At 43.6% G+C, this 23700-nt stretch overlaps 1 protein-coding gene and 2 long non-coding RNA genes across 12 annotated transcripts in view; all 3 read left to right on the top strand.

The window, feature by feature from the left end:
- The window catches only part of LOC118377585 (pleckstrin homology-like domain family B member 2), a 73213-nt gene that overhangs the window by 33581 nt on the left and 15932 nt on the right, over nt 1-23700 (top strand). Inside the window, 6 exon segments of the mRNA XM_052498247.1 lie at nt 3988-4034; nt 4036-4123; nt 4193-4303; nt 4823-4912; nt 14359-14475; nt 14688-14716. Coding sequence (XP_052354207.1) covers nt 3988-4034; nt 4036-4123; nt 4193-4303; nt 4823-4912; nt 14359-14475; nt 14688-14716 — 482 coding nt within the window.
- LOC127917048 (uncharacterized) lies at nt 5421-6293 on the top strand. Its single transcript, XR_008096915.1, has 3 exons — nt 5421-5622; nt 5684-5788; nt 6215-6293. It is a non-coding gene; the product is annotated as an uncharacterized LOC127917048 (long non-coding RNA).
- Nucleotides 6815-10829, top strand: LOC127916995 (uncharacterized). 10 transcript variants are annotated; one of them, XR_008096907.1, is made up of 6 exons: nt 6815-6989; nt 7727-7984; nt 8206-8376; nt 9278-9339; nt 9513-9622; nt 10508-10829. It is a non-coding gene; the product is annotated as an uncharacterized LOC127916995 (long non-coding RNA). The 10 variants fall into 10 exon arrangements; XR_008096914.1 differs by lacking the exon at nt 6815-6989 and adding an exon at nt 7460-7586 and having other exon boundaries at nt 10551-10829; XR_008096903.1 differs by lacking the exon at nt 6815-6989 and adding an exon at nt 7460-7586.

Genomic DNA, 23700 nt, shown 5'->3' with positions numbered 1-23700 from the left:
GTTTCTGCCGTGTCGGGTCAGCTGGCCTGTTTCTGCCGTGTCGGGTCAGCTGGCCTGTTTCTGCCGTGTCGGGTCAGCTGGCCTGTTTCTGCCGTGTCTGGTCAGCTAGCCTGTTTCTGCCGTGTCGGGTCAGCTGGCCTGTTTCTGCCGTGTCTGGTCAGCTAGCCTGTTTCTGCCGTGTCGGGTCAGCTGGCCTGTTTCTGCCGTGTCGGGTCAGCTGGCCTGTTTCTGCCGTGTCTGGTCAGCTAGCCTGTTTTGCCGTGTCGGGTCAGCTGGCCTGTTTCTGCCGTGTCTGGTCAGCTAGCCTGTTTCTGCCGTGTCGGGTCAGCTGGCCTGTTTCTGCCGTGTCTGGTCAGCTAGCCTGTTTTCGTGTCTGGTCAGCCAGCCTGTTTCTGCCGTCGGGTCAGCTGGCCTGTTTCTGCCGTGTCTGGTCAGCTAGCCTGTTTCTGCCGTGTCTGGTCAGCTAGCCTGTTTCTGCCGTGTCGGGTCCCAGCTAGCCTGTTTCTGCCGTGTCTGGTCAGCTAGCCTGTTTCTGCCGTGTTTTTTATTTATTTTTTTATTTCACCTTTATTTAACCAGGTAGGCTAGTTGAGAACAAGTTCTCATTTGCAACTGCGACCTGGCCAAGATAAAGCATAGCAGTGTGAACAGACAACACAGAGTTACACATGGAGTAAACAATTAGCAAGTCAATAACACAGTAGAAAAAATGGGCAGTCTATATACAATGTGTGCAAAAGGCATGAGGAGGTAGGCGAATAATACAATTTTGCAGATTAACACTGGAGTGATAAATGATCAGATGGGCATGTACAGGTAGAGATATTGGTGTGCAAAAGAGCAGAAAAGTAAATAAATAAAAACAGTATAAAAACAGTATGGGAATGAGGTAGGTGAAAAAGGGTGAGCTATTTACCTATAGACTATGTACAGCTGCAGCGATCGGTTAGCTGCTCGGATAGCTGATGTTTGAAGTTGGAGAGGGAGATAAAAGTCTCCAACTTCAGCGATTTTGCAATTCGTTCCAGTCACAGGCAGCAGAGTACTGGAACGAAAGGCGGCCAAATGAGGTGTTGGCTTTAGGGATGATCAGTGAGATACACCTGCTGGAGCGCGTGCTACGGATGGGTGTTGCCATCGTGACCAGTGAACTGAGATAAGGCGGAGCTTTACCTAGCATGGACTTGTAGATGACCTGGAGCCAGTGGGTCTGGCGACGAATATGTAGTGAGGGCCAGCCGACTAGAGCATACAAGTCGCAGTGGTGGGTGGTATAAGGTGCTTTAGTGACAAAACGGATGGCACTGTGGTAGACTGCATCCAGTTTGCTGAGTAGAGTGTTGGAAGCCATTTTGTAGATGACATCGCCAAGTCGAGGATCGGTAGGATAGTCAGTTTTACTAGGGTAAGCTTGGCAGCGTGAGTGAAGGAGGCTTTGTTGCGGAATAGAAAGCCGACTCTGGATTTGATTTTTGATTGGAGATGTTTGATGTGAGTCTGGAAGGAGAGTTTGCAGTCTAGCCAGACACCTAGGTACTTATAGATGTCCACATATTCAAGGTTGGAACCATCCAGGGTGGTGATGCTAGTCGGGCATGCGGGTGCAGGCAGCGATCGGTTGAAAAGCATGCATTTGGTTTTACTCGCGTTTAAGAGCAGTTGGAGGCCACGGAAGGAGTGCTGTATGGCATTGAAGCTCGTTTGGAGGTTGGATAGCACAGTGTCCAATGACGGGCCGAAAGTATATAGAATGGTGTCGTCTGCGTAGAGGTGGATCAGGGAATCGCCGCAGCAAGAGCAACATCATTGATATATACAGAGAAAAAGTCGGCCCGAGAATTGAACCCTGTGGCACCCCCATAGAGACTGCCAGAGGACCGGACAGCATGCCCTCTGATTTGACACACTGAACTCTGTCTGCAAAGTAATTGGTGAACCAGGCAAGGCAGTCATCCGAAAAACCGAGGCTGTTGAGTCTGCCGATAAGAATTTGGTGATTGACAGAGTCGAAAGCCTTGGCGAGGTCGATGAAGACGGCTGCACAGTACTGTCTTTTATCGATGGCGGTTATGATATCATTTAGTACCTTGAGTGTGGCTGAGGTGCACCCGTGACCGGCTCGGAAACCAGATTGCACAGCGGAGAAGGTCTGTCTGGTCAGCTAGCCTGTTTCTGCCGTGTCGGGTCAGCTAGCCTGTTTCTGCCGTGTCGGGTCAGCTAGCCTGTTTCTGCCGTGTCTGGTCAGCTAGCCTGTTTCTGCCGTGTCTGGTCAGCTAGCCTGTTTCTGCCGTGTCGGGTCAGCTGGCCTGTTTCTGCCGTGTCTGGTCAGCTAGCCTGTTTCTGCCGTGTCTGGTCAGCTAGCCTGTTTCTGCCGTGTCTGGTCAGCTAGCCTGTTTCTGCCGTGTCTGGTCAGCTAGCCTGTTTCTGCCGTGTCGGGTCAGCTAGCCTGTTTCTGCCGTGTCGGGTCAGCTAGCCTGTTTCTGCCGGTCGGGTCAGCTAGCCTGTTTCTGCCGTGTCGGGTCAGCTAGCCTGTTTCTGCCGTGTCGGGTCAGCTAGCCTGTTTCTGCCGTGTCTGGTCAGCTAGCCTGTTTCTGCCGTGTCTGGTCAGCTAGCCTGTTTCTGCCGTGTCTGGTCAGCTAGCCTGTTTCTGCCGTGTCTGGTCAGCTAGCCTGTTTCTGCCGTGTCTGGTCAGCTAGCCTGTTTCTGCCGTGTCGGGTCAGCTAGCCTGTTTCTGCCGCGGTCGGGTCAGCTAGCCTGTTTCTGCCGTGTCGGGTCAGCTAGCCTGTTTCTGCCGTGTCTGGTCAGCTAGCCTGTTTCTGCCGTGTCGGGTCAGCTAGCCTGTTTCTGCCGTGTCGGGTCAGCTAGCCTGTTTCTGCCGTGTCTGGTCAGCTAGCCTGTTTCTGCCGTGTCGGGTCAGCTAGCCTGTTTCTGCCGTGTCGGGTCAGCTAGCCTGTTTCTGCCGTGTCGGGTCAGCTAGCCTGTTTCTGCCGTGTCTGGTCAGCTAGCCTGTTTCTGCCGTGTCTGGTCAGCTAGCCTGTTTCTGCCGTGTCGGGTCAGCTAGCCTGTTTCTGCCGTGTCTGGTCAGCTAGCCTGTTTCTGCCGTGTCTGGTCAGCTAGCCTGTTTCTGCCGTGTCTGGTCAGCTAGCCTGTTTCTGCCGTGTCGGGTCACCCCCAACCAACCATTGTATCGGTCCTCCTGGTCTTCCCTGTCCTCTAGTCCATCCCTCCATCCAGCTCTCCAGATCACTGTAACACTGTATTAATAACTCTGCTTCCCTTCTCCCACAAACGTTGTATTCTGCCCTCTGTCCTGTGTGTTTGTACCTAGGCGTATGCACATGCTTGTCATTCATCTGTGTGTGTGTATTGTTTGTGTGTGCTTGTCGTTCGTCTGTGTGTGCTGTGTGTCCTCCACTGTGTGTGTGTGTGTGTGCTTATGAGTATGCCAGGTGTGTGTCTCTACAGACTGAGAGGACTAGGGTAGAGCAGCTGTCTCAGGGTTTGTGTGAGCTGGGTCAGTACACACACTCTTGCTGCTAAAATTAACAACTTCCGGTGACACACACACACACCTGTTCCTACCTGTTCACCCCTCCTTCTCCTCTAGGTCGTGCTCCTCTCATTTGCCTGAATGATTATCTCTACTGGTCTCCCTCTTCCTCCTCCATTTCCTCCTCTTCTCCTGTCAGTCAGTTTCAGGATGGGTCACATCATGTCCTTCAGCTCCACAGACTCTCCACCTGTTGATAGGAATGCTCTCTCCTCATCCACAAAATAGGGAGTAAACAGTGTCCACATAGGAACAGCCAAGATGTTACAACACAATCTGACTGTGTGTGTGTGTGTGTGTGTGTGTGTGTGTGTGTGTGTGTGTGTGTGTGTGTGTGTGTGTGTGTGTGTGTGTGTGTGTGTGTGTGTGTGTGTGTGTGTGTGTGTGTGTGTGTGTGTGTGTGTGTGTGTGTGTGTGTGTGTGCGCGCGCGTGTCAGGACTCTGAGGTGCTGGAGGCTGAGACAAAGCGTTTTAAGGACCTGGAGAGAGAGTCATCATAATGAGAAGGAGACAAGCACACAACACCTTCTCAGAGAGATCGTTGACTATCAACTCAGCACCGTCACACGCAAGGTATGGTGTGTTTGTGTTAGAGTATGTGTGTGTTGAACTTTGTGTGTGTTAAACTGTGTGTGTTCCCAGGGGAGGCTGGTGACCCTGAAGAAGCAGGCGGACCTGATTACCCAGCAGGCTCAGCGAGAGAAGGATAGCTTTCTGAAGGAGAGGACCAACCTGCAGATGATGCTGCAGAGGGTATGAACGCATGGTGTGTGTTTGATTTCAGTCCTACTTGCATTTTAAAGTCTCTCTCTCACTTGCGCTCTCTCGCTCTCTCTCTTTCTCACTTGCTCTCTCTCTCTCGCTCTCTCTCTTTCTCACTTGCTCTCTCTTTCTCAATTTTGCTCTCTCTCTCTCGCTCTCTCTCTTTCTCACTTGCTCTCTCTCTCTCGCTCTCTCTCTCTCTCTCTCGCTCTCTCTCTCTCGCTCTCTCTCTCTCTCGCTCCTCTCTCGCTCTCTCTCGCCTCTCTCCTCTCGCTCCCTCTCTCCGCTCTCTCTCGCTCTCTCGCTTTCTCGCTCTCTCTCGCCTCTCTCGCTTTCTCGCTCCCTCACTTGCTCTCTCGCTCTCGCTCTCACTTGCTCTCTCTCTCTCGCTCTCTCTCTCTCACTTGCTCGCCGCTCTCACTTGCTCTCTCTTGCTCTCACTTGCTCTCTCTCGCTCTCTCTCGCTCTCTCTGGCTCTCTCTCGCTCCCCTCTCTATCGCTCTCTCTCAGGAGAAAGAGAACCATGCCTCTCTGGAGAGGAAGTATGCTGACCTCACAGGTGGGCGGCACTTCCCTCTCAGTCCTATCAGTCTCAAGGAGGTATGTTTGACTGCTGCCTAGCAACCGTCTCCATTCCGCCGATTGGCCCCCGCCTCAGTCTCCCTCTTTCCTCCTCCCGTCCCCTAGGATACGGCATTGCTGGCTGACGTGTGACGGTCTCCTAGTGACCAGTCCCGTGACCACGCCCCTTCCTCTCTTTCTTCTCTTATCCTTCCTGCTGACCTGCTGGTCCTCTCATCCCTCCTTTCCTCTCTTGCCATAAAGAGCGTTAAGGTACCATTTCCTCTCTTCATCCTTGTCATTTAAAGCTGAGAACCGCGATAGGCGAAACAGGGCCACTGGCCCACCCAGGGCATTTGTTGTTTTCGTTTGAGGAAATGGGCAGCCAGCATCGCGGTAAACATATATTGGATCTGCTGTTCTGTGCATTGTCACAGGTCGGCTCATAGCCTGTGGCAAAAAAGAGGGGACACGAACAACAGGTATAGGCCAATCAAAAAAGGTTCTTCATTGTAAACCAAACTATGAGGGACACGAACAACAGGTATAGGCCAATCAAAAAGGTTCTTTATTATAAACCAAACTATGAGGGGACACGAACAACAGGTATAGGCCAATCAAAAAGGTTATTTATTGTAAACCAAACTATGAGGGGACACGAACAACAGGTATAGGCCAATCAAAAAGGTTCTTCATTGTAAACCAAACTATGAGGGGACACGAACAACAGGTATAGGCCAATCAAAAAGGTTCTTCATTGTAAACCAAACTATGAGGGGACACGAACAACAGTTATAGGCCAATCAAAAGGTTCTTCATTGTAAACCAAACTATGAGGGGACACGAACAACAGGTATAGGCCAATCAAAAAGGTTCTTTATTATAAACCAAACTATGAGGGGACACGAACAACAGGTATAGGCCAATCAAAAGGTTATTTATTGTAAACCAAACTATGAGGGGACACGAACAACAGGTATAGGCCAATCAAAAAGGTTCTTCATTGTAAACCAAACTATGAGGGGACACGAACAACAGGTATAGGCCAATCAAAAAGGTTCTTCATTGTAAACCAAACTATGAGGGGACACGAACAACAGTTATAGGCCAATCAAAAGGTTTTTATTATAAACCAAACTGAGGGGACACGAACAACAGGTATAGGCCAATCAAAAAGGTTCTTTATTGTAAACCAAACTATGAGGGGACACGAACAACAGTTATAGGCCAATCAAAAAGGTTCTTTATTATAAACCAAACTATGAGGGGACACGAACAACAGGTATAGGCCAATCAAAAAGGTTTTTATTATAAACCAAACTGAGGGGACACGAACAACAGGTATAGGCCAATCAAAAAGGTTCTTTATTATAAACCAAACTATGAGGGGACACGAACAACAGGTATAGGCCAATCAAAAGGTTTTTTATTATAAACCAAACTGAGGGGACACGAACAACAGTTATAGGCCAATCAAAAAGGTTCTTTATTGTAAACCAAAACTATTAACTTTAAACAAAGAAAAGGAATGTGGTGTGAAAGTATCATAATGTTAAGGTGTATGTAAAGGAATGAGGTGTGAAAGTATCATAATGTTAAGGTGTATGTAAAGGAATGAGGTGTGAAAGTATCATAATGTTAAGGTGTATGTAAAGGAATGAGGTGTGAAAGTATCATAATGTTAAGGTGTATGTAAAGGAATGAGGTGTGAAAGTATCATAATGTTAAGGTGTATGTAAAGGAATGAGGTGTGAAAGTATCATAATGTTAAGGTGTATGTAAAGGAATGAGGTGTGAAAGTATCATAATGTTAAGGTGTATGTAAAGGAATGAGGTGTGAAAGTATCATAATGTTAAGGTGTATGTAAAGGAATGAGGTGTGAAAGTATCATAATGTTAAGGTGTATGTAAAGGAATGAGTGTGAGAAAGTATCATAATGTTAAGGTGTATGTAAAGGAATGAGGTGTGAAAGTATCATAATGTTAAGGTGTATGTAAAGGAATGAGGTGTGAAAGTATCATAATGTTAAGGTGTATGTAAAGGAATGAGGTGTGAAAGTATCATAATGTAAGGTGTATGTAAAGGAATGAGGTGTGAAAGTATCATAATGTTAAGGTGTATGTAAAAGGAATGAGGTGTGAAAGTATCATAATGTTAAGGTGTATGTAAAGGAATGAGGTGTGAAAGTATCATAATGTTAAGGTGTATGTAAAGGAATGAGGTGTGAAAGTATCATAATGTTAAGGTGTATGTAAAGGAATGAGGTGTGAAAGTATCATAATGTTAAGGTGTATGTAAAGGAATGAGGTGTGAAAGTATCATAATGTTAAGGTGTATGTAAAGGAATGAGGTGTGAAAGTATCATAATGTTAAGGTGTATGTAAAGGAATGAGGTGTGAAAGTATCGTAATGTAAGGTGTATGTAAAGGAATGAGGTGTGAAAGTATCATAATGTAAGGTGTATGTAAAGGAATGAGGTGTGAAAGTATCATAATGTAAGGTGTATGTAAAGGAATGAGGTGTGAAAGTATCGTAATGTAAGGTGTATGTAAAGGAATGAGGTGTGAAAGTATCATAATGTAAGGTGTATGTAAAGGAATGAGGTGTGAAAGTATCATAATGTTAAGGTGTATGTAAAGGAATGAGGTGTGAAAGTATCATAATGTAAGGTGTATGTAAAGGAATGAGGTGTGAAAGTATCATAATGTTAAGGTGTATGTAAATGGAATGAGGTGTGAAAGTATCATAATAATGTTAAGGGTGTATGTGAAGGAATGAGGTGTGAAAGTATCATAATGTTAAGGTGTATGTAAAGGAATGAGGTGTGAAAGTATCATAATGTTAATGTTAAGGTGTATGTGAAGGAATGAGGTGTGAAAGTATCATAATGTTAAGGTGTATGTAAAGGAATGAGGTGTGAAAGTATCATAATGTTAAGGTGTATGTAAAGGAATGAGGTGTGAAAGTATCATAATGTTAAGGTGTATGTAAAGGAATGAGGTGTGAAAGTATCATAATGTTAAGGTGTATGTAAAGGAATGAGGTGTGAAAGTATCATAATGTTAAGGTGTATGTAAAGGAATGTGGTGTGAAAGTATCATAATGTTAAGGTGTATGTAAAGGAATGAGGTGTGAAAGTATCATAATGTTAAGGTGTATGTAAAGGAATGAGGTGTGAAAGTATCATAATGTAAGGTGTATGAAAGGAATGAGGTGTGAGGTGTGAAAGTATCATAATGTTAAGGTGTATGTGAAGGAATGATGGTGTGAAAGTATCATAATGTTAAGGTGTATGTAAAGGAATGAGGTGTGAAAGTATCATAATGTTAAGGTGTATGTGAAGGAATGAGGTGTGAAAGTATCATAATGTTAAGGTGTATGTAAAGGAATGAGGTGTGAAAGTATCATAATGTTAAGGTGTATGTAAAGGAATGAGGTGTGAAAGTATCATAATGTAAGGTGTATGTAAAGGAATGAGGTGTGAAAGTATCATAATGTTAAGGTGTATGTAAAGGAATGAGGTGTGAAAGTATCATAATGTTAAGGTGTATGTAAAGGAATGAGGTGTGAAAGTATCATAATGTTAAGGTGTATGTAAAGGAATGAGGTGTGAAAGTATCATAATGTTAAGGTGTATGTAAAGGAATGAGGTGTGAAAGTATCATAATGTTAAGGTGTATGTAAAGGAATGTGGTGTGAAAGTATCATAATGTTAAGGTGTATGTAAAGGAATGAGGTGTGAAAGTATCATAATGTTAAGGTGTATGTAAAGGAATGAGGTGTGAAAGTATCATAATGTAAGGTGTATGTAAAGGAATGTGGTGTGAAAGTATCATAATGTTAAGGTGTATGTAAAGGAATGAGGTATGAAAGTATCATAATGTTAAGGTGTATGTAAAGGAATGAGGTGTGAAAGTATCATAATGTTAAGGTGTATGTAAAGGAATGAGGTGTGAAAGTATCATAATGTTAAGGTGTATGTAAAGGAATGTGGTGTGAAAGTATCATAATGTTAAGGTGTATGTAAAGGAATGAGGGTGTGAAAGTATCATAATGTAAGGTGTATGTAAAGGAATGAGGTGTGAAAGTATCATAATGTTAAGGTGTATGTAAAGGAATGTGGTGTGAAAGTATCATAATGTTAAGGTGTATGTAAAGGAATGAGGTGTGAAAGTATCATAATGTTAAGGTGTATGTAAAGGAATGAGGTGTGAAAGTATCATAATGTTAAGGTGTATGTAAGGAATGAGGTGTGAAAGTATCATAATGTTAAGGTGTATGTAAAGGAATGAGGTGTGAAAGTATCATAATGTTAAGGTGTATGTAAAGGAATGAGGTGTGAAAGTATCATAATGTTAAGGTGTATGTAAAGGAATGAGGTGTGAAAGTATCATAATGTTAAGGTGTATGTGAAGGAATGAGGTGTGAAAGTATCATAATGTTAAGGTGTATGTAAAGGAATGAGGTGTGTGAAAGTATCATAATGTTAAGGTGTATGTAAAGGAATGAGGTGTGAAAGTATCATAATGTAAGGTGTATGTAAAGGAATGAGGTGTGAAAGTATCATAATGTTAAGGTGTATGTAAAGGAATGAGGTGTGAAAGTATCATAATGTTAAGGTGTATGTAAAGGAATGAGGTGTGAAAGTATCATAATGTTAAGGTGTATGTGAAGGAATGAGGTGTGAAAGTATCATAATGTTAAGGTGTATGTAAAGGAATGAGGTGTGAAAGTATCATAATGTTAAGGTGTATGTAAAGGAATCATAATGTTAAGGTGTATGAGGAATGAGGTGTGAAAGTATCATAATGTAAGGTGTATGTAAAGGAATGAGGTGTGAAAGTATCATAATGTTAAGGTGTATGTAAAGGAATGAGGTGTGAAAGTATCATAATGTTAAGGTGTATGTAAAGGAATGAGGTGTGAAAGTATCATAATGTTAAGGTGTATGTAAAGGAATGAGGTGTGAAAGTATCATAATGTTAAGGTGTATGTAAAGGAATGTGGTGTGAAAGTATCATAATGTTAAGGTGTATGTAAAGGAATGAGGTGTGAAAGTATCATAATGTTAAGGTGTATGTAAAGGAATGAGGTGTGAAAGTATCATAATGTAAGGTGTATGTAAAGGAATGTGGTGTGAAAGTATCATAATGTTAAGGTGTATGTAAAGGAATGAGGTATGAAAGTATCATAATGTTAAGGTGTATGTAAAGGAATGAGGTGTGAAAGTATCATAATGTTAAGGTGTATGTAAAGGAATGAGGTGTGAAAGTATCATAATGTTAAGGTGTATGTAAAGGAATGAGGTGTGAAAGTATCATAATGTTAAGGTGTATGTAAAGGAATGAGGTGTGAAAGTATCATAATGTTAAGGTGTAATGTTGAAGGAATGAGGTGTGAAAGTATCATAATGTTAAGGTGTATGTAAAGGAATGAGGTGTGAAAGTATCATAATGTTAAGGTGTATGTAAAGGAATGAGGTGTGAAAGTATCATAATGTTAAGGTGTATGTGAAGGAATGAGGTGTGAAAGTATCATAATGTTAAGGTGTATGTAAAGGAATGAGGTGTGAAAGTATCATAATGTTAAGGTGTATGTAAAGGAATGAGGTGTGAAAGTATCATAATGTTAAGGTGTATGTAAAGGAATGAGGTGTGAAAGTATCATAATGTTAAGGTGTATGTAAAGGAATGAGGTGTGAAAGTATCATAATGTTAAGGTGTATGTAAAGGAATGAGGTGTGAAAGTATCATAATGTTAAGGTGTATGTAAAGGAATGAGGTGTGAAAGTATCATAATGTTAAGGTGTATGTAAAGGAATGAGGTGTGAAAGTATCATAATGTTAAGGTGTATGTAAAGGAATGAGGTGTGAAAGTATCATAATGTTAAGGTGTATGTAAAGGAATGAGGTGTGAAAGTATCATAATGTTAAGGTGTATGTAAAGGAATGAGGTGTGAAAGTATCGTAATGTAAGGTGTATGTAAAGGAATGAGGTGTGAAAGTATCGTAATGTAAGGTGTATGTAAAGGAATGTGGTGTGAAAGTATCATAATGTAAGGTGTATGTAAAGGAATGAGGTGTGAAAGTATCGTAATGTAAGGTGTATGTAAAGGAATGAGGTGTGAAAGTATCGTAATGTAAGGTGTATGTAAAGGAATGAGGTGTGAAAGTATCATAATGTTAAGGTGTATGTAAAGGAATGAAGTGTGAAAGTATCATAATGTAAGGTGTATGTAAAGGAACAAACAAACAGGATCATACCTGGAGGAGCAGAGAGAGAGAGAGAGAGATTGGTGAAGCAGTTTAAATACCCTGAGCCCAGGTGACCAATCACTAAACAACCCTCCTCTGCCTTTTTATTTTTTTTTTTATTTTACCTTTATTTAACCAGGCAAGTCAGTTAAAGAACAAATTCTTATTTTCAATGGCGGCCTAGGAACAGTGGGTTAACTGCCTGTTCAGGGGCAGAACGACAGATTTGTACCTTGTCAGCTCGGGGATTTGAACTTGCAACCTTTCGGTTACTTGTCCAACACTCTAACCACTAGGCTACCCTGTCGCCCCAGGAGGAACCGCCCCCTGCACTGCAGAGGACCGTGACAGCATGTCCGAGGGAAAGTTCTGGTATATCATGAGGCTTTAAGAAGCACTTTGTGGAGGCCATTTCAGAAACACTTCCTCCTCTCGTCTTTCGTTTATACAGTGATAATAACACATTGCACGGATAACAAACAGGTCTGTTCCTATTGTGTATGTTTAGCATTCAATGTGAAACTAATGGAAGATGCTTAACCTGCATAACAGTACAGCTCTGCCTCCGATGCTAGAGGTTCACTGACCAAACTAACAACAAGTTGAACATGGCTCTGGCCAATCCCTCCTCTGATCCTGAGCATATCCCCTCCCCTGATGACATCACCCAAAAACCAGAAGATGATGAGGTGTGTGTAAGGGGTCTGAGTGCATTCAGTTGGTGTGTGTGTTTGAGCGAGGGTAGTTTGGAGGTGGACCAATCGATTGGTCAAAATGTTTAAACGTGTATTTTTCAATATACAGTACCAGTGAGAAATGTTTGACACACCTACCTTTTCTACATTGTAGAATAATAGTGAAGACATCAACACTATGAAATAACACATGGAATCATGTAGTAACCAAAAAAGTGTTCTTCAAAGTAGCCTCCTTACCCTTGATGACAGCTTTGCACGCTCTTGGCATTTTCACAACCAGCTTCATGAGGTAGTCACCTGAATGCATTTCAATTAACAGGTGTGCCTTGTTAAAAGTTAATTTGTGGAATTTATTTCCTTAATGTGATTGAGCCAATCAGTTGGTTTGTGACAAGGTAGGGTTGGTATACAGGTATACAGAAGACAGCCCAAGTCCATATTATGGCAAGAACAGCTCAAATAAGCAAAGAGAAACGACAGTCCATCATTACTTTAAGACATGAAGATCAGTCAATCCGTAAAATTTCAAGAACTTTCTTCAAGTGAACGTTTCTTCAAGTGCAGTCGCAAAAACCATCAGCAGTTATGATGAAACTGGCTCTCATGAGGACCGCCACAGGAAAGGAAGACCCAGAGTTCCCTCTGCTGCAGAGGATAAGCTCATTAAAATAACTGCACCTCAGAAATTGCAGCCCAAATAAATGCTTCAGAGTTCAAGTTACAGACACATATCAACATCAATTGTTCAGAGACTGTGTGAATCAGGCCTTCATGGTCAAATTGCTGCAAAGAAACCACTACTTAAGGACACCAATAAGAAGAAGGGACTTGCTTGGGCCAAGAAACACGAGCAATTGACATTAGACCGGTGGAAATCTGTCCTTCGGTCTGATGATTCCAAATTTGAGGTTTTGTGTTCCAACCACCATGTCTTTGTGAGACGCAGAGTAGGTAAACGGATGATCTTCACAGGTGTGGTTCCACCGTGAAGCATGGAGGAGGAGGTGTGATGGTGTTTTGCTGGTGACACGGTCAGTGATTTATTTAGAATTCAAGGCACGATACGCCATCCCATCTGTTTTGCGCTTAGTGGGACTATCATTTGTTTTCCAACAGGACAATGACCAAGAAGGAGAGCGATGAAGTGTTGCATCCACACCAATATGCTGGTTAAATTCGCTATTATCCACATAGCAACATGGTCTAGGAAAAGACACTAAAGACACTATAACAGCACACTGATGTTTCAGCGACCGCTATCAAACGTAGGAGAAAGAACATTTGTTATACAATGATGTGATTGTTATTAGTGTTGAACCAATTTCAGTAGCACTAGTCTCTTAGAGTGATGGACTGTTCCATCCCCACGGCCTCCTCAATGGATCAGTCCACTCAGACAGGAGCCAATCATACAGGTGTCTTATACACTATGATATTTATTTGTTTTTGCTACTGCTCGACTAAGGAAATCTCTGTCGACCAAACATTCGACCAGTCGACTAAATCGGGTCAGCCCTAGTTCCCTTTCTCTGGTGGGGTTCCTTTCATCCTCTTTAATCTCTGCCGCCCCTCCTCTCCTGTTGACTGGCCTTCTTCCTCAGCCTGTCGCCCCTCCTCTCCTGTTGACTGGCCTTCTTCCTCAGCCTGCCGCCCCTCCTCTCCTGTTGACTGGCCTTCTTCCTCAGCCTGTCGCCCCTCCTCTCCTGTTGACTGGCCTTCTTCCTCAGCCTGTCGCCCCTCCTCTCCTGTTGACTGGCCTTCTTCCTCAGCCTGCCGCCCCTCCTCTCCTGTTGACTGGCCTTCTTCCTCAGCCTGTCGCCCCTCCTCTCCTGTTGACTGGCCTTCTTCCTCAGCCTGTCGCCCCTCCTCTCCTGTTGACTGGCCTTCTTCCTCAGCCTGTCGCCCCTCCTCTCCTGTTGACTGGCCTTCTTCCTCAGCCTGTCGCCCCTCCTCTCCTGTTGACTGGCCTTCTTCCTCAGCCTGTCGCCCCTCCTCTCCTGTTGACTGGCCTTCTTCCTCAGCCTGTCGCCCCTCCTCTCCTGTTGACTGGCCTTCTTCCTCAGCCTGTCGCCCCTCCTCTCCTGTTGACTGGCCTTCTTCCTCAGCCTGTCGCCCCTCCTCTCCTGTTGACTGGCCTTCTTCCTCAGCCTGTCGCCCTCCTCTCCTGTTGACTGGCCTTGTTCCTCAGCCTGTCGCCCCTCCTCTCCTGTTGACTGGCCTTCTTCCTCAGCCTGTCGCCCCTCCTCTCCTGTTGACTGGCCTTCTTCCTCAGCCTGTCGCCCCTCCTCTCCTGTTGACTGGCCTTCTTCCTCAGCCTGTCGCCCCTCCTCTCCTGTTGACTGGCCTTCTTCCTCACCCTGCCGCACTTCTCTCACCAAAACCCCTTCTGTTCATTGGCCGGAGGACATGGCAACTTATCGTGACCCCTCCCCTCCCTGACTCTCCTCCTCCTCTCCCTGTAAATAATCACTGCCACAACAGGCAGGTAAAAGCTGTGTGTGTGTTGTGTAATTCTGAATATTGTATGTGCAGGTTCAGCACTTCTGTTCGCTGGAGGAGAGGAAGAGGTTAGTGAAAGAAGGCGGGGCCCACCCGAGTGACACGTTACCCAGGAAGAAGACCACTGTCACCCCTCAGTTGCTTAACAAGGTACACACACACACACACACACACACACACACACACACACACACACGCACACACACTCATGCACACACACTCATGCACACACACACTCATGCACACACACACACACACCATCCCCTTTAAGCTCACTCTCGCTGGTCTTCCACAGTCCCAGCAGCCCCGGTGCAGAGTAGTAGCTGTGTCAGTATTCTACCAAGGGCCATGTCTGTCTCCAGCAATACAGATACACACCGTCTGCACAAGGGTGAGGACACACACACACACACACACCCACACACAGTCTGTCACACCACCGGTGATCCTCTGGACTAGATACTGTATTAGGCTTCAACACACAGGATGTATCCTCAGATTGTGTGTCTGATGGGTGGACAGGAGCATGATTTTTTTTATTTGTTTGTGGAGATAATTGAGGAGAGGAAGAAGATGCTTTCTGCTGTTGTGAAGCATCCATTTATACAGTAGGTCCCAGTATCCACTAGAGAATGTGTTGTGAAGCATCCATTTATACAGTAGGTCCCAGTACCCACTAGAGAATGTGTTGTGAAGCATCCATTTATACAGTAGGTCCCAGTACCCACTAGAGAATGTGTTGTGAAGCATCCATTTATACAGTAGGTCCCAGTACCCACTAGAGAATGTGTTGTGAAGCATCCATTTATACAGTAGGTCCCAGTACCCACTAGAGAATGTGTTGTGAAGCATCCATTTATACAGTAGGTCCCAGTATCCACTAGAGAATGTGTTGTGAAGCATCCATTTATACAGTAGGTCCCAGTACCCACTAGAGAATGTGTTGTGAAGCATCCATTTATACAGTAGGTCCCAGTATCCACTAGAGAATGTGTTGTGAAGCATCCATTTATACAGTAGGTCCCAGTATCCACTAGAGAATGTGTTGTGAAGCATCCATTTATACAGTAGGTCCCAGTACCCACTAGAGAATGTGTTGTGAAGCATCCATTTATACAGTAGGTCCCAGTATCCACTAGAGAATGTGTTGTGAAGCATCCATTTATACAGTAGTCCCAGTACCCACTAGAGAATGTTATGAAGCATCCATTTATACAGTAGGTCCCAGTACCCACTAGAGAATGTGTTGTGAAGCATCCATTTATACAGTAGGTCCCAGTATCCACTAGAGAATGTGTTGTGAAGCATCCATTTATACAGTAGGTCCCAGTATCCACTAGAGAATGTGTTGTGAAGCATCCATTTATACAGTAGGTCCCAGTATCCACTAGAGAATGTGTTGTGAAGCATCCATTTATACAGTAGGTCCCAGTACCCACTAGAGAATGTGTTGTGAAGCATCCATTTATACAGTAGGTCCCAGTATCCACTAGAGAATGTGTTGTGAAGCATCCATTTATACAGTAGGTCCCAGTATCCACTAGAGAATGTGTTGTGAAGCATCCATTTATACAGTAGGTCCCAGTACCCACTAGAGAATGTGTTGTGAAGCATCCATTTATACAGTAGGTCCCAGTATCCACTAGAGAATGTGTTGTGAAGCATCCATTTATACAGTAGGTCCCAGTATCCACTAGAGAATGTGTTGTGAAGCATCCATTTATACAGTGGGTCCCAGTACCCACTAAAGAATGTGTTGTGAAGCATCCATTTATACAGTAGGTCCCAGTATCCACTAGAGAATGTGTTGTGAAGCATCCATTTATACAGTAGGTCCCAGTACCCACTAGAGAATGTGTTGTGAAGCATCCATTTATACAGTAGGTCCCAGTATCCACTAGAGAATGTGTTGTGAAGCATCCATTTATACAGTAGGTCCCAGTATCCACTAGAGAATGTGTTGTGAAGCATCCATTTATACAGTAGGTCCCAGTATCCACTAGAGAATGTGTTGTGAAGCATCCATTTATACAGTAGGTCCCAGTATCCACTAGAGAATGTGTTGTGAAGCATCCATTTATACAGTAGGTCCCAGTATCCACTAGAGAATGTGTTGTGAAGCATCCATTTATACAGTAGGTCCCAGTATCCACTAGAGAATGTGTTGTGAAGCATCCATTTATACAGTAGGTCCCAGTACCCACTAGAGAATGTGTTGTACCCACTAGAGAATGTGAAGCATCCATTTATACAGTAGGTCCCAGTATCCACTAGAGAATGTGTTGTGAAGCATCCATTTATACAGTAGGTTTATCCACTAGAGAATGTGTTGTGAAGCATCCATTTATACAGTAGGTCCCAGTACCCACTAGAGAATGTGTTGTGAAGCATCCATTTATACAGCATCCATTTATAGGTCCCAGTATCCACTAGAGAATGTGTTGTGAAGCATCCATTTATACAGTAGGTCCCAGTATCCACTAGAGAATGTGTTGTGAAGCATCCCATTTATCCACTAGAGAAGGCATCCCAGTACCCACTAGAGAATGTGTTGTGAAGCATCCATTTATACAGTAGGTCCCAGTATCCACTAGAGAATGTGTTGTGAAGCATCCATTTATACAGTAGGTCCCAGTATCCACTAGAGAATGTGTTGTGAAGCATCCATTTATACAGTAGGTCCCAGTACCCACTAGAGAAGAGCATCCATTTATACAGTAGGTCCCAGTACCCACTAGAGAATGTGTTGTGAAGCATCCATTTATACAGTAGGTCCCAGTATCCACTAGAGAATGTGTTGTGAAGCATCCATTTATACAGTAGGTCCCAGTATCCACTAGAGAATGTGTTGTGAAGCATCCATTTATACAGTAGGTCCCAGTACCCACTAGAGAATGTGTTGTGAAGCATCCATTTATACAGTAGGTCCCAGTATCCACTAGAGAATGTGTTGTGAAGCATCCATTTATACAGTAGGTCCCAGTCCACTAGAGAATGTGTTGTGAAGCATCCATTTATACAGTAGGTCCCAGTATCCATAGAGAATGTGTTGTGAAGCATCCATTTATACAGTAGGTCCCAGTATCCACTAGAGAATGTGTTGTGAAGCATCCATTTATACAGTAGGTCCCAGTATCCACTAGAGAATGTGTTGTGAAGCATCCATTTATACAGTAGGTCCCAGTATCCACTAGAGAATGTGTTGTGAAGCATCCATTTATACAGTAGGTCCCAGTATCCACTAGAGAATGTGTTGTGAAGCATCCATTTATACAGTAGGTCCCAGTATCCACTAGAGAATGTGTTGTGAAGCATCCATTTATACAGTAGGTCCCAGTACCCACTAGAGAATGTGTTGTGAAGCATCCATTTATACAGTAGGTCCCAGTACCCACTAGAGAATGTGTTGTGAAGCATCCATTTATACAGTAGGTCCCAGTATCCACTAGAGAATGTGTTGTGAAGCATCCATTTATACAGTAGGTCCCAGTATCCACTAGAGAATGTGTTGTGAAGCATCCATTTATACAGTAGGTCCCAGTATCCACTAGAGAATGTGTTGTGAAGCATCCATTTATACAGTAGGTCCCAGTATCCACTAGAGAATGTGTTGTGAAGCATCCATTTATACAGTAGGTCCCAGTATCCACTAGAGAATGTGTTGTGAAGCATCCATTTATACAGTAGGTCCCAGTATCCACTAGAGAATGTGTTGTGAAGCATCCATTTATACAGTAGGTCCCAGTATCCACTAGAGAATGTGTTGTGAAGCATCCATTTATACAGTAGGTCCCAGTATCCACTAGAGAATGTGAAGCATCCATTTATACAGTAGGTCCCAGTATCCACTAGAGAATGTGTTGTGAAGCATCCATTTATACAGTAGGTCCCAGTATCCACTAGAGAATGTGTTGTGAAGCATCCATTTATACAGTAGGTCCCAGTATCCACTAGAGAAGAAGCATCCATTTATACAGTAGGTCCCAGTACCCACTAGAGAATGTGTGAAGCATCCATTTATACAGTAGGTCCCAGTATCCACTAGAGAATGTGTTGTGAAGCATCCATTTATACAGTAGGTCCCAGTATCCACTAGAGAATGTGTTGTGAAGCATCCATTTATACAGTAGGTCCCAGTACCCACTAGAGAATGTGTTGTGAAGCATCCATTTATACAGTAGGTCCCAGTATCCACTAGAGAATGTGTTGTGAAGCATCCATTTATACAGTAGGTCCCAGTATCCACTAGAGAATGTGTTGTGAAGCATCCATTTATACAGTAGGTCCCAGTATCCACTAGAGAATGTGTTGTGAAGCATCCATTTATACAGTAGGTCCCAGTACCCACTAGAGAATGTGTTGTGAAGCATCCATTTATACAGTAGGTCCCAGTAGGTCCCCACTAGAGAATGTGTTGTGAAGCATCCATTTATACAGTAGGTCCCAGTATCCACTAGAGAATGTAGAAGAATACAGTAGGTCCCAGTATCCACTAGAGAATGTGTTGTGAAGCATCCATTTATACAGTAGGTCCCAGTATCCACTAGAGAATGTGTTGTGAAGCATCCATTTATACAGTAGGTCCCAGTATCCACTAGAGAATGTGTTGTGAAGCATCCATTTATACAGTAGGTCCCAGTATCCACTAGAGAATGTGTTGTGAAGCATCCATTTATACAGTAGGTCCCAGTATCCACTAGAGAATGTGTTGTGAAGCATCCATTTATACAGTAGGTCCCAGTATCCACTAGAGAATGTGTTGTGAAGCATCCATTTATACAGTAGGTCCCAGTATCCACTAGAGAATGTGTTGTGAAGCATCCATTTATACAGTAGGTCCCAGTATCCACTAGAGAATGTGTTGTGAAGCATCCATTTATACAGTAGGTCCCAGTATCCACTAGAGAATGTGTTGTGAAGCATCCATTTATACAGTAGGTCCCAGTATCCACTAGAGAATGTGTTGTGAAGCATCCATTTATACAGTAGGTCCCAGTACCCACTAGAGAATGTGTTGTGAAGCATCCATTTATACAGTAGGTCCCAGTATCCACTAGAGAATGTGTTGTGAAGCATCCATTTATACAGTAGGTCCCAGTATCCACTAGAGAATGTGTTGTGAAGCATCCATTTATACAGTAGGTCCCAGTATCCACTAGAGAATGTGTTGTGAAGCATCCATTTATACAGTAGGTCCCAGTATCCACTAGAGAATGTGTTGTGAAGCATCCATTTATACAGTAGGTCCCAGTACCCACTAGAGAATGTGTTGTGAAGCATCCATTTATACAGTAGGTCCCAGTACCCACTAGAGAATGTGTTGTGAAGCATCCATTTATACAGTAGTCCCAGTACCCCTAGAGAAGTATCCATTTATACAGTAGGTCCCAGTATCCACTAGAGAATGTGTTGTGAAGCATCCATTTATACAGTAGGTCCCAGTATCCACTAGAGAATGTGTTGTGAAGCATCCATTTATACAGTAGGTCCCAGTAGAGAACATCCATTTATACAGTAGGTCCCAGTACCCACTAGAGAATGTGTTGTGAAGCATCCATTTATACAGTAGGTCCCAGTACCCACTAGAGAATGTGTTGTGAAGCATCCATTTATACAGTAGGTCCCAGTATCCACTAGAGAATGTGTTGTAGCATCCATTTATACAGTATCCACTAGAGAATTTTGAAGCATCCATTAGGTCCCAGTACCCACTAGAGAATGTGTTGTGAAGCATCCATTTATACAGTAGGTCCCAGTATCCACTAGAGAATGTGTTGTGAAGCATCCATTTATACAGTAGGTCCCAGTATCCACTAGAGAATGTGTTGTGAAGCATCCATTTATACAGTAGGTCCCAGTACCCACTAGAGAATGTGTTGTGAAGCATCCATTTATACAGTAGGTCCCAGTATCCACTAGAGAATGTGTTGTGAAGCATCCATTTATACAGTAGGTCCCAGTATCCACTAGAGAATGTGTTACAGTAGAAGCATCCATTTATACAGTAGGTCCCAGTATCCACTAGAGAATGTGTTGTGAAGCATCCATTTATACAGTAGGTCCCAGTATCCACTAGAGAATGTGTTGTGAAGCATCCATTTATACAGTAGGTCCCAGTATCCACTAGAGAATGTGTTGTGAAGCATCCATTTATACAGTAGGTCCCAGTATCCACTAGAGAATGTGTTGTGAAGCATCCATTTATACAGTAGGTCCCAGTATCCACTAGAGAATGTGTTGTGAAGCATCCATTTATACAGTAGGTCCCAGTATCCACTAGAGAATGTGTTGTGAAGCATCCATTTATACAGTAGGTCCCAGTACCCACTAGAGAATGTGTTGTGAAGCATCCATTTATACAGTAGGTCCCAGTACCCACTAGAGAATGTGTTGTGAAGCATCCATTTATACAGTAGGTCCCAGTATCCACTAGAGAATGTGTTGTGAAGCATCCATTTATACAGTAGGTCCCAGTATCCACTAGAGAATGTGTTGTGAAGCATCCATTTATACAGTAGGTCCCAGTATCCACTAGAGAATGTGTTGTGAAGCATCCATTTATACAGTAGGTCCCAGTACCCACTAGAGAATGTGTTGTGAAGCATCCATTTATACAGTAGGTCCCAGTATCCACTAGAGAATGTGTTGTGAAGCATCCATTTATACAGTAGGTCCCAGTATCCACTAGAGAATGTGTTGTGAAGCATCCATTTATACAGTAGGTCCCAGTATCCACTAGAGAATGTGTTGTGAAGCATCCATTTATACAGTAGGTCCCAGTATCCACTAGAGAATGTGTTGTGAAGCATCCATTTTATACAGTAGGTCCCAGTATCCACTAGAGAATGTGTTGTGAAGCATCCATTTATACAGTAGGTCCCAGTATCCACTAGAGAATGTGTTGTGAAGCATCCATTTATACAGTAGGTCCCAGTATCCACTAGAGAATGTGTTGTGAAGCATCCATTTATACAGTAGGTCCCAGTATCCACTAGAGAATGTGTTGTGAAGCATCCATTTATACAGTAGGTCCCAGTATCCACTAGAGAATGTGTTGTGAAGCATCCATTTATACAGTAGGTCCCAGTATCCACTAGAGAATGTGTTGTGAAGCATCCATTTATACAGTAGGTCCCAGTATCCACTAGAGAATGTGTTGTGAAGCATCCATTTATACAGTAGGTCCCAGTATCCACTAGAGAATGTGTTGTGAAGCATCCATTTATACAGTAGGTCCCAGTATCCACTAGAGAATGTGTTGTGAAGCATCCATTTATACAGTAGGTCCCAGTACCCACTAGAGAATGTGTTGTGAAGCATCCATTTATACAGTAGGTCCCAGTACCCACTAGAGAATGTGTTGTGAAGCATCCATTTATACAGTAGGTCCCAGTACCCACTAGAGAATGTGTTGTGAAGCATCCATTTATACAGTAGGTCCCAGTACCCACTAGAGAATGTGTTGTGAAGCATCCATTTATACAGTAGGTCCCAGTACCCACTAGAGAATGTGTTGTGAAGCATCCATTTATGAAGGTCCCAGTACCCACTAGAGAATGAAGCATCCATACAGTAGGTCCCAGTACCCACTAGAGAATGTGTTGTGAAGCATCCATTTATACAGTAGGTCCCATACCCACTAGAGAATTTGAAGCATCCATTTATACAGTAGGTCCCAGTATCCACTAGAGAATGTGTTGTGAAGCATCCATTTATACAGTAGGTCCCAGTACCCACCCACTAGAGAATGTGTTGTGAAGCATCCATTTATACAGTAGGTCCCAGTACCCACTAGAGAATGTGTTGTGAAGCATCCATTTATACAGTAGGTCCCAGTACCCACTAGAGATGTGTTGTGAAGCATCCATTTATACAGTAGGTCCCAGTATCCACTAGAGAATGTGTTGTGAAGCATCCATTTATACAGTAGGTCCCAGTATCCACTAGAGAATGTGTTGTGAAGCATCCATTTATACAGTAGGTCCCAGTATCCACTAGAGAATGTGTTGTGAAGCATCCATTTATACAGTAGGTCCCAGTATCCACTAGAGAATGTGTTGTGAAGCATCCATTTATACAGTAGGTCCCAGTATCCACTAGAGAATGTGTTGTGAAGCATCCATTTATACAGTAGGTCCCAGTATCCACTAGAGAATGTGTTGTGAAGCATCCATTTATACAGTAGGTCCCAGTACCCACTAGAGAATGTGTTGTGAAGCATCCATTTATACAGTAGGTCCCAGTATCCACTAGAGAATGTGTTGTGAAGCATCCATTTATACAGTAGGTCCCAGTATCCACTAGAGAATGTGTTGTGAAGCATCCATTTATACAGTAGGTCCCAGTACCCACTGGAGAATGTGTTGTGAAGCATCCATTTATACAGTAGGTCCCAGTATCCACTGAGAATTGAAGCATCCATTGTTCTATGGGTCCCAGTACCCACTGGAGAATGTGTGTGTGCGCGTGTGTGTTGAGATTGTTGGGCCAGATTGTTTCTGGCCCTCTTGCCTGATGGTATCAGGGTTCCTGCGTGTGTGTGTTTGTGTGTGCCTATGTGTCGACTCGCCATCTCTGTTTTGTGTATGTGTCTTTCCTGTACCCAACTCTAGAACTGTATGGTGTGTTATTCCTGTCATAGTGACAGTCAGGGTGGAGGTCCACTAGTGTGTTATTCCTGTCATAGTGACAGTCAGTGTGGAGGTTCACTAGTGTGTTATTCCTGTCATAGTGACAGTCCGGGTGGAGGTTCACTAGTGTGTTATTCCTGTCATAGTGACAGTCCGGGTGGAGGTCCACTAGTGTTATTCCTGTCATAGTGACAGTCAGGGTGGAGGTCCACTAGTGTGTTATTCCTGTCATAGTGACAGTCAGTCAGGGTGGAGGTCCACTAGTGTGTTATTCCTGTCATAGTGACAGTCAGGGTGGAGGTTCACTAGTGTGTTATTCCTGTCATAGTGACAGTCAGGGTGGAGGTCCACTGGTGTGTTATTCCTGTCATAGTGACAGTCAGGGTGGAGGTCCACTAGTGTGTTATTCCTGTCATAGTGACAGTCAGGGTGGAGGTCCACTAGTGTGTTATTCCTGTCATAGTGACAGACAGTCAGGGTGGAGGTCCACTAGTGTGTTATTCCTGTCATAGTGACAGACAGTCAGGGTGGAGGTCCACTAGTGTGTTATTCCTGTCATAGTGACAGTCAGTGTGGAGGTCCACTAGTGTGTTATTCCTGTCATAGTGACAGTCAGTGTGGAGGTCCACTAGTGTGTTATTCCTGTCATAGTGACAGTCAGTGTGGAGGTTCACTAGTGTGTTATTCCTGTCATAGTGACAGTCAGGGTGGAGGTCCACTAGTGTGTTATTCCTGTCATAGTGAC

Source organism: Oncorhynchus keta, chromosome 4, assembly GCF_023373465.1.
Source record: "Oncorhynchus keta strain PuntledgeMale-10-30-2019 chromosome 4, Oket_V2, whole genome shotgun sequence".
In the NCBI taxonomy this organism is placed as follows: Eukaryota; Metazoa; Chordata; class Actinopteri; order Salmoniformes; family Salmonidae; genus Oncorhynchus; species Oncorhynchus keta.
Note: the sequence above shows the minus strand (reverse complement) of the source record. Positions and strands in the feature narration are given on the sequence as shown.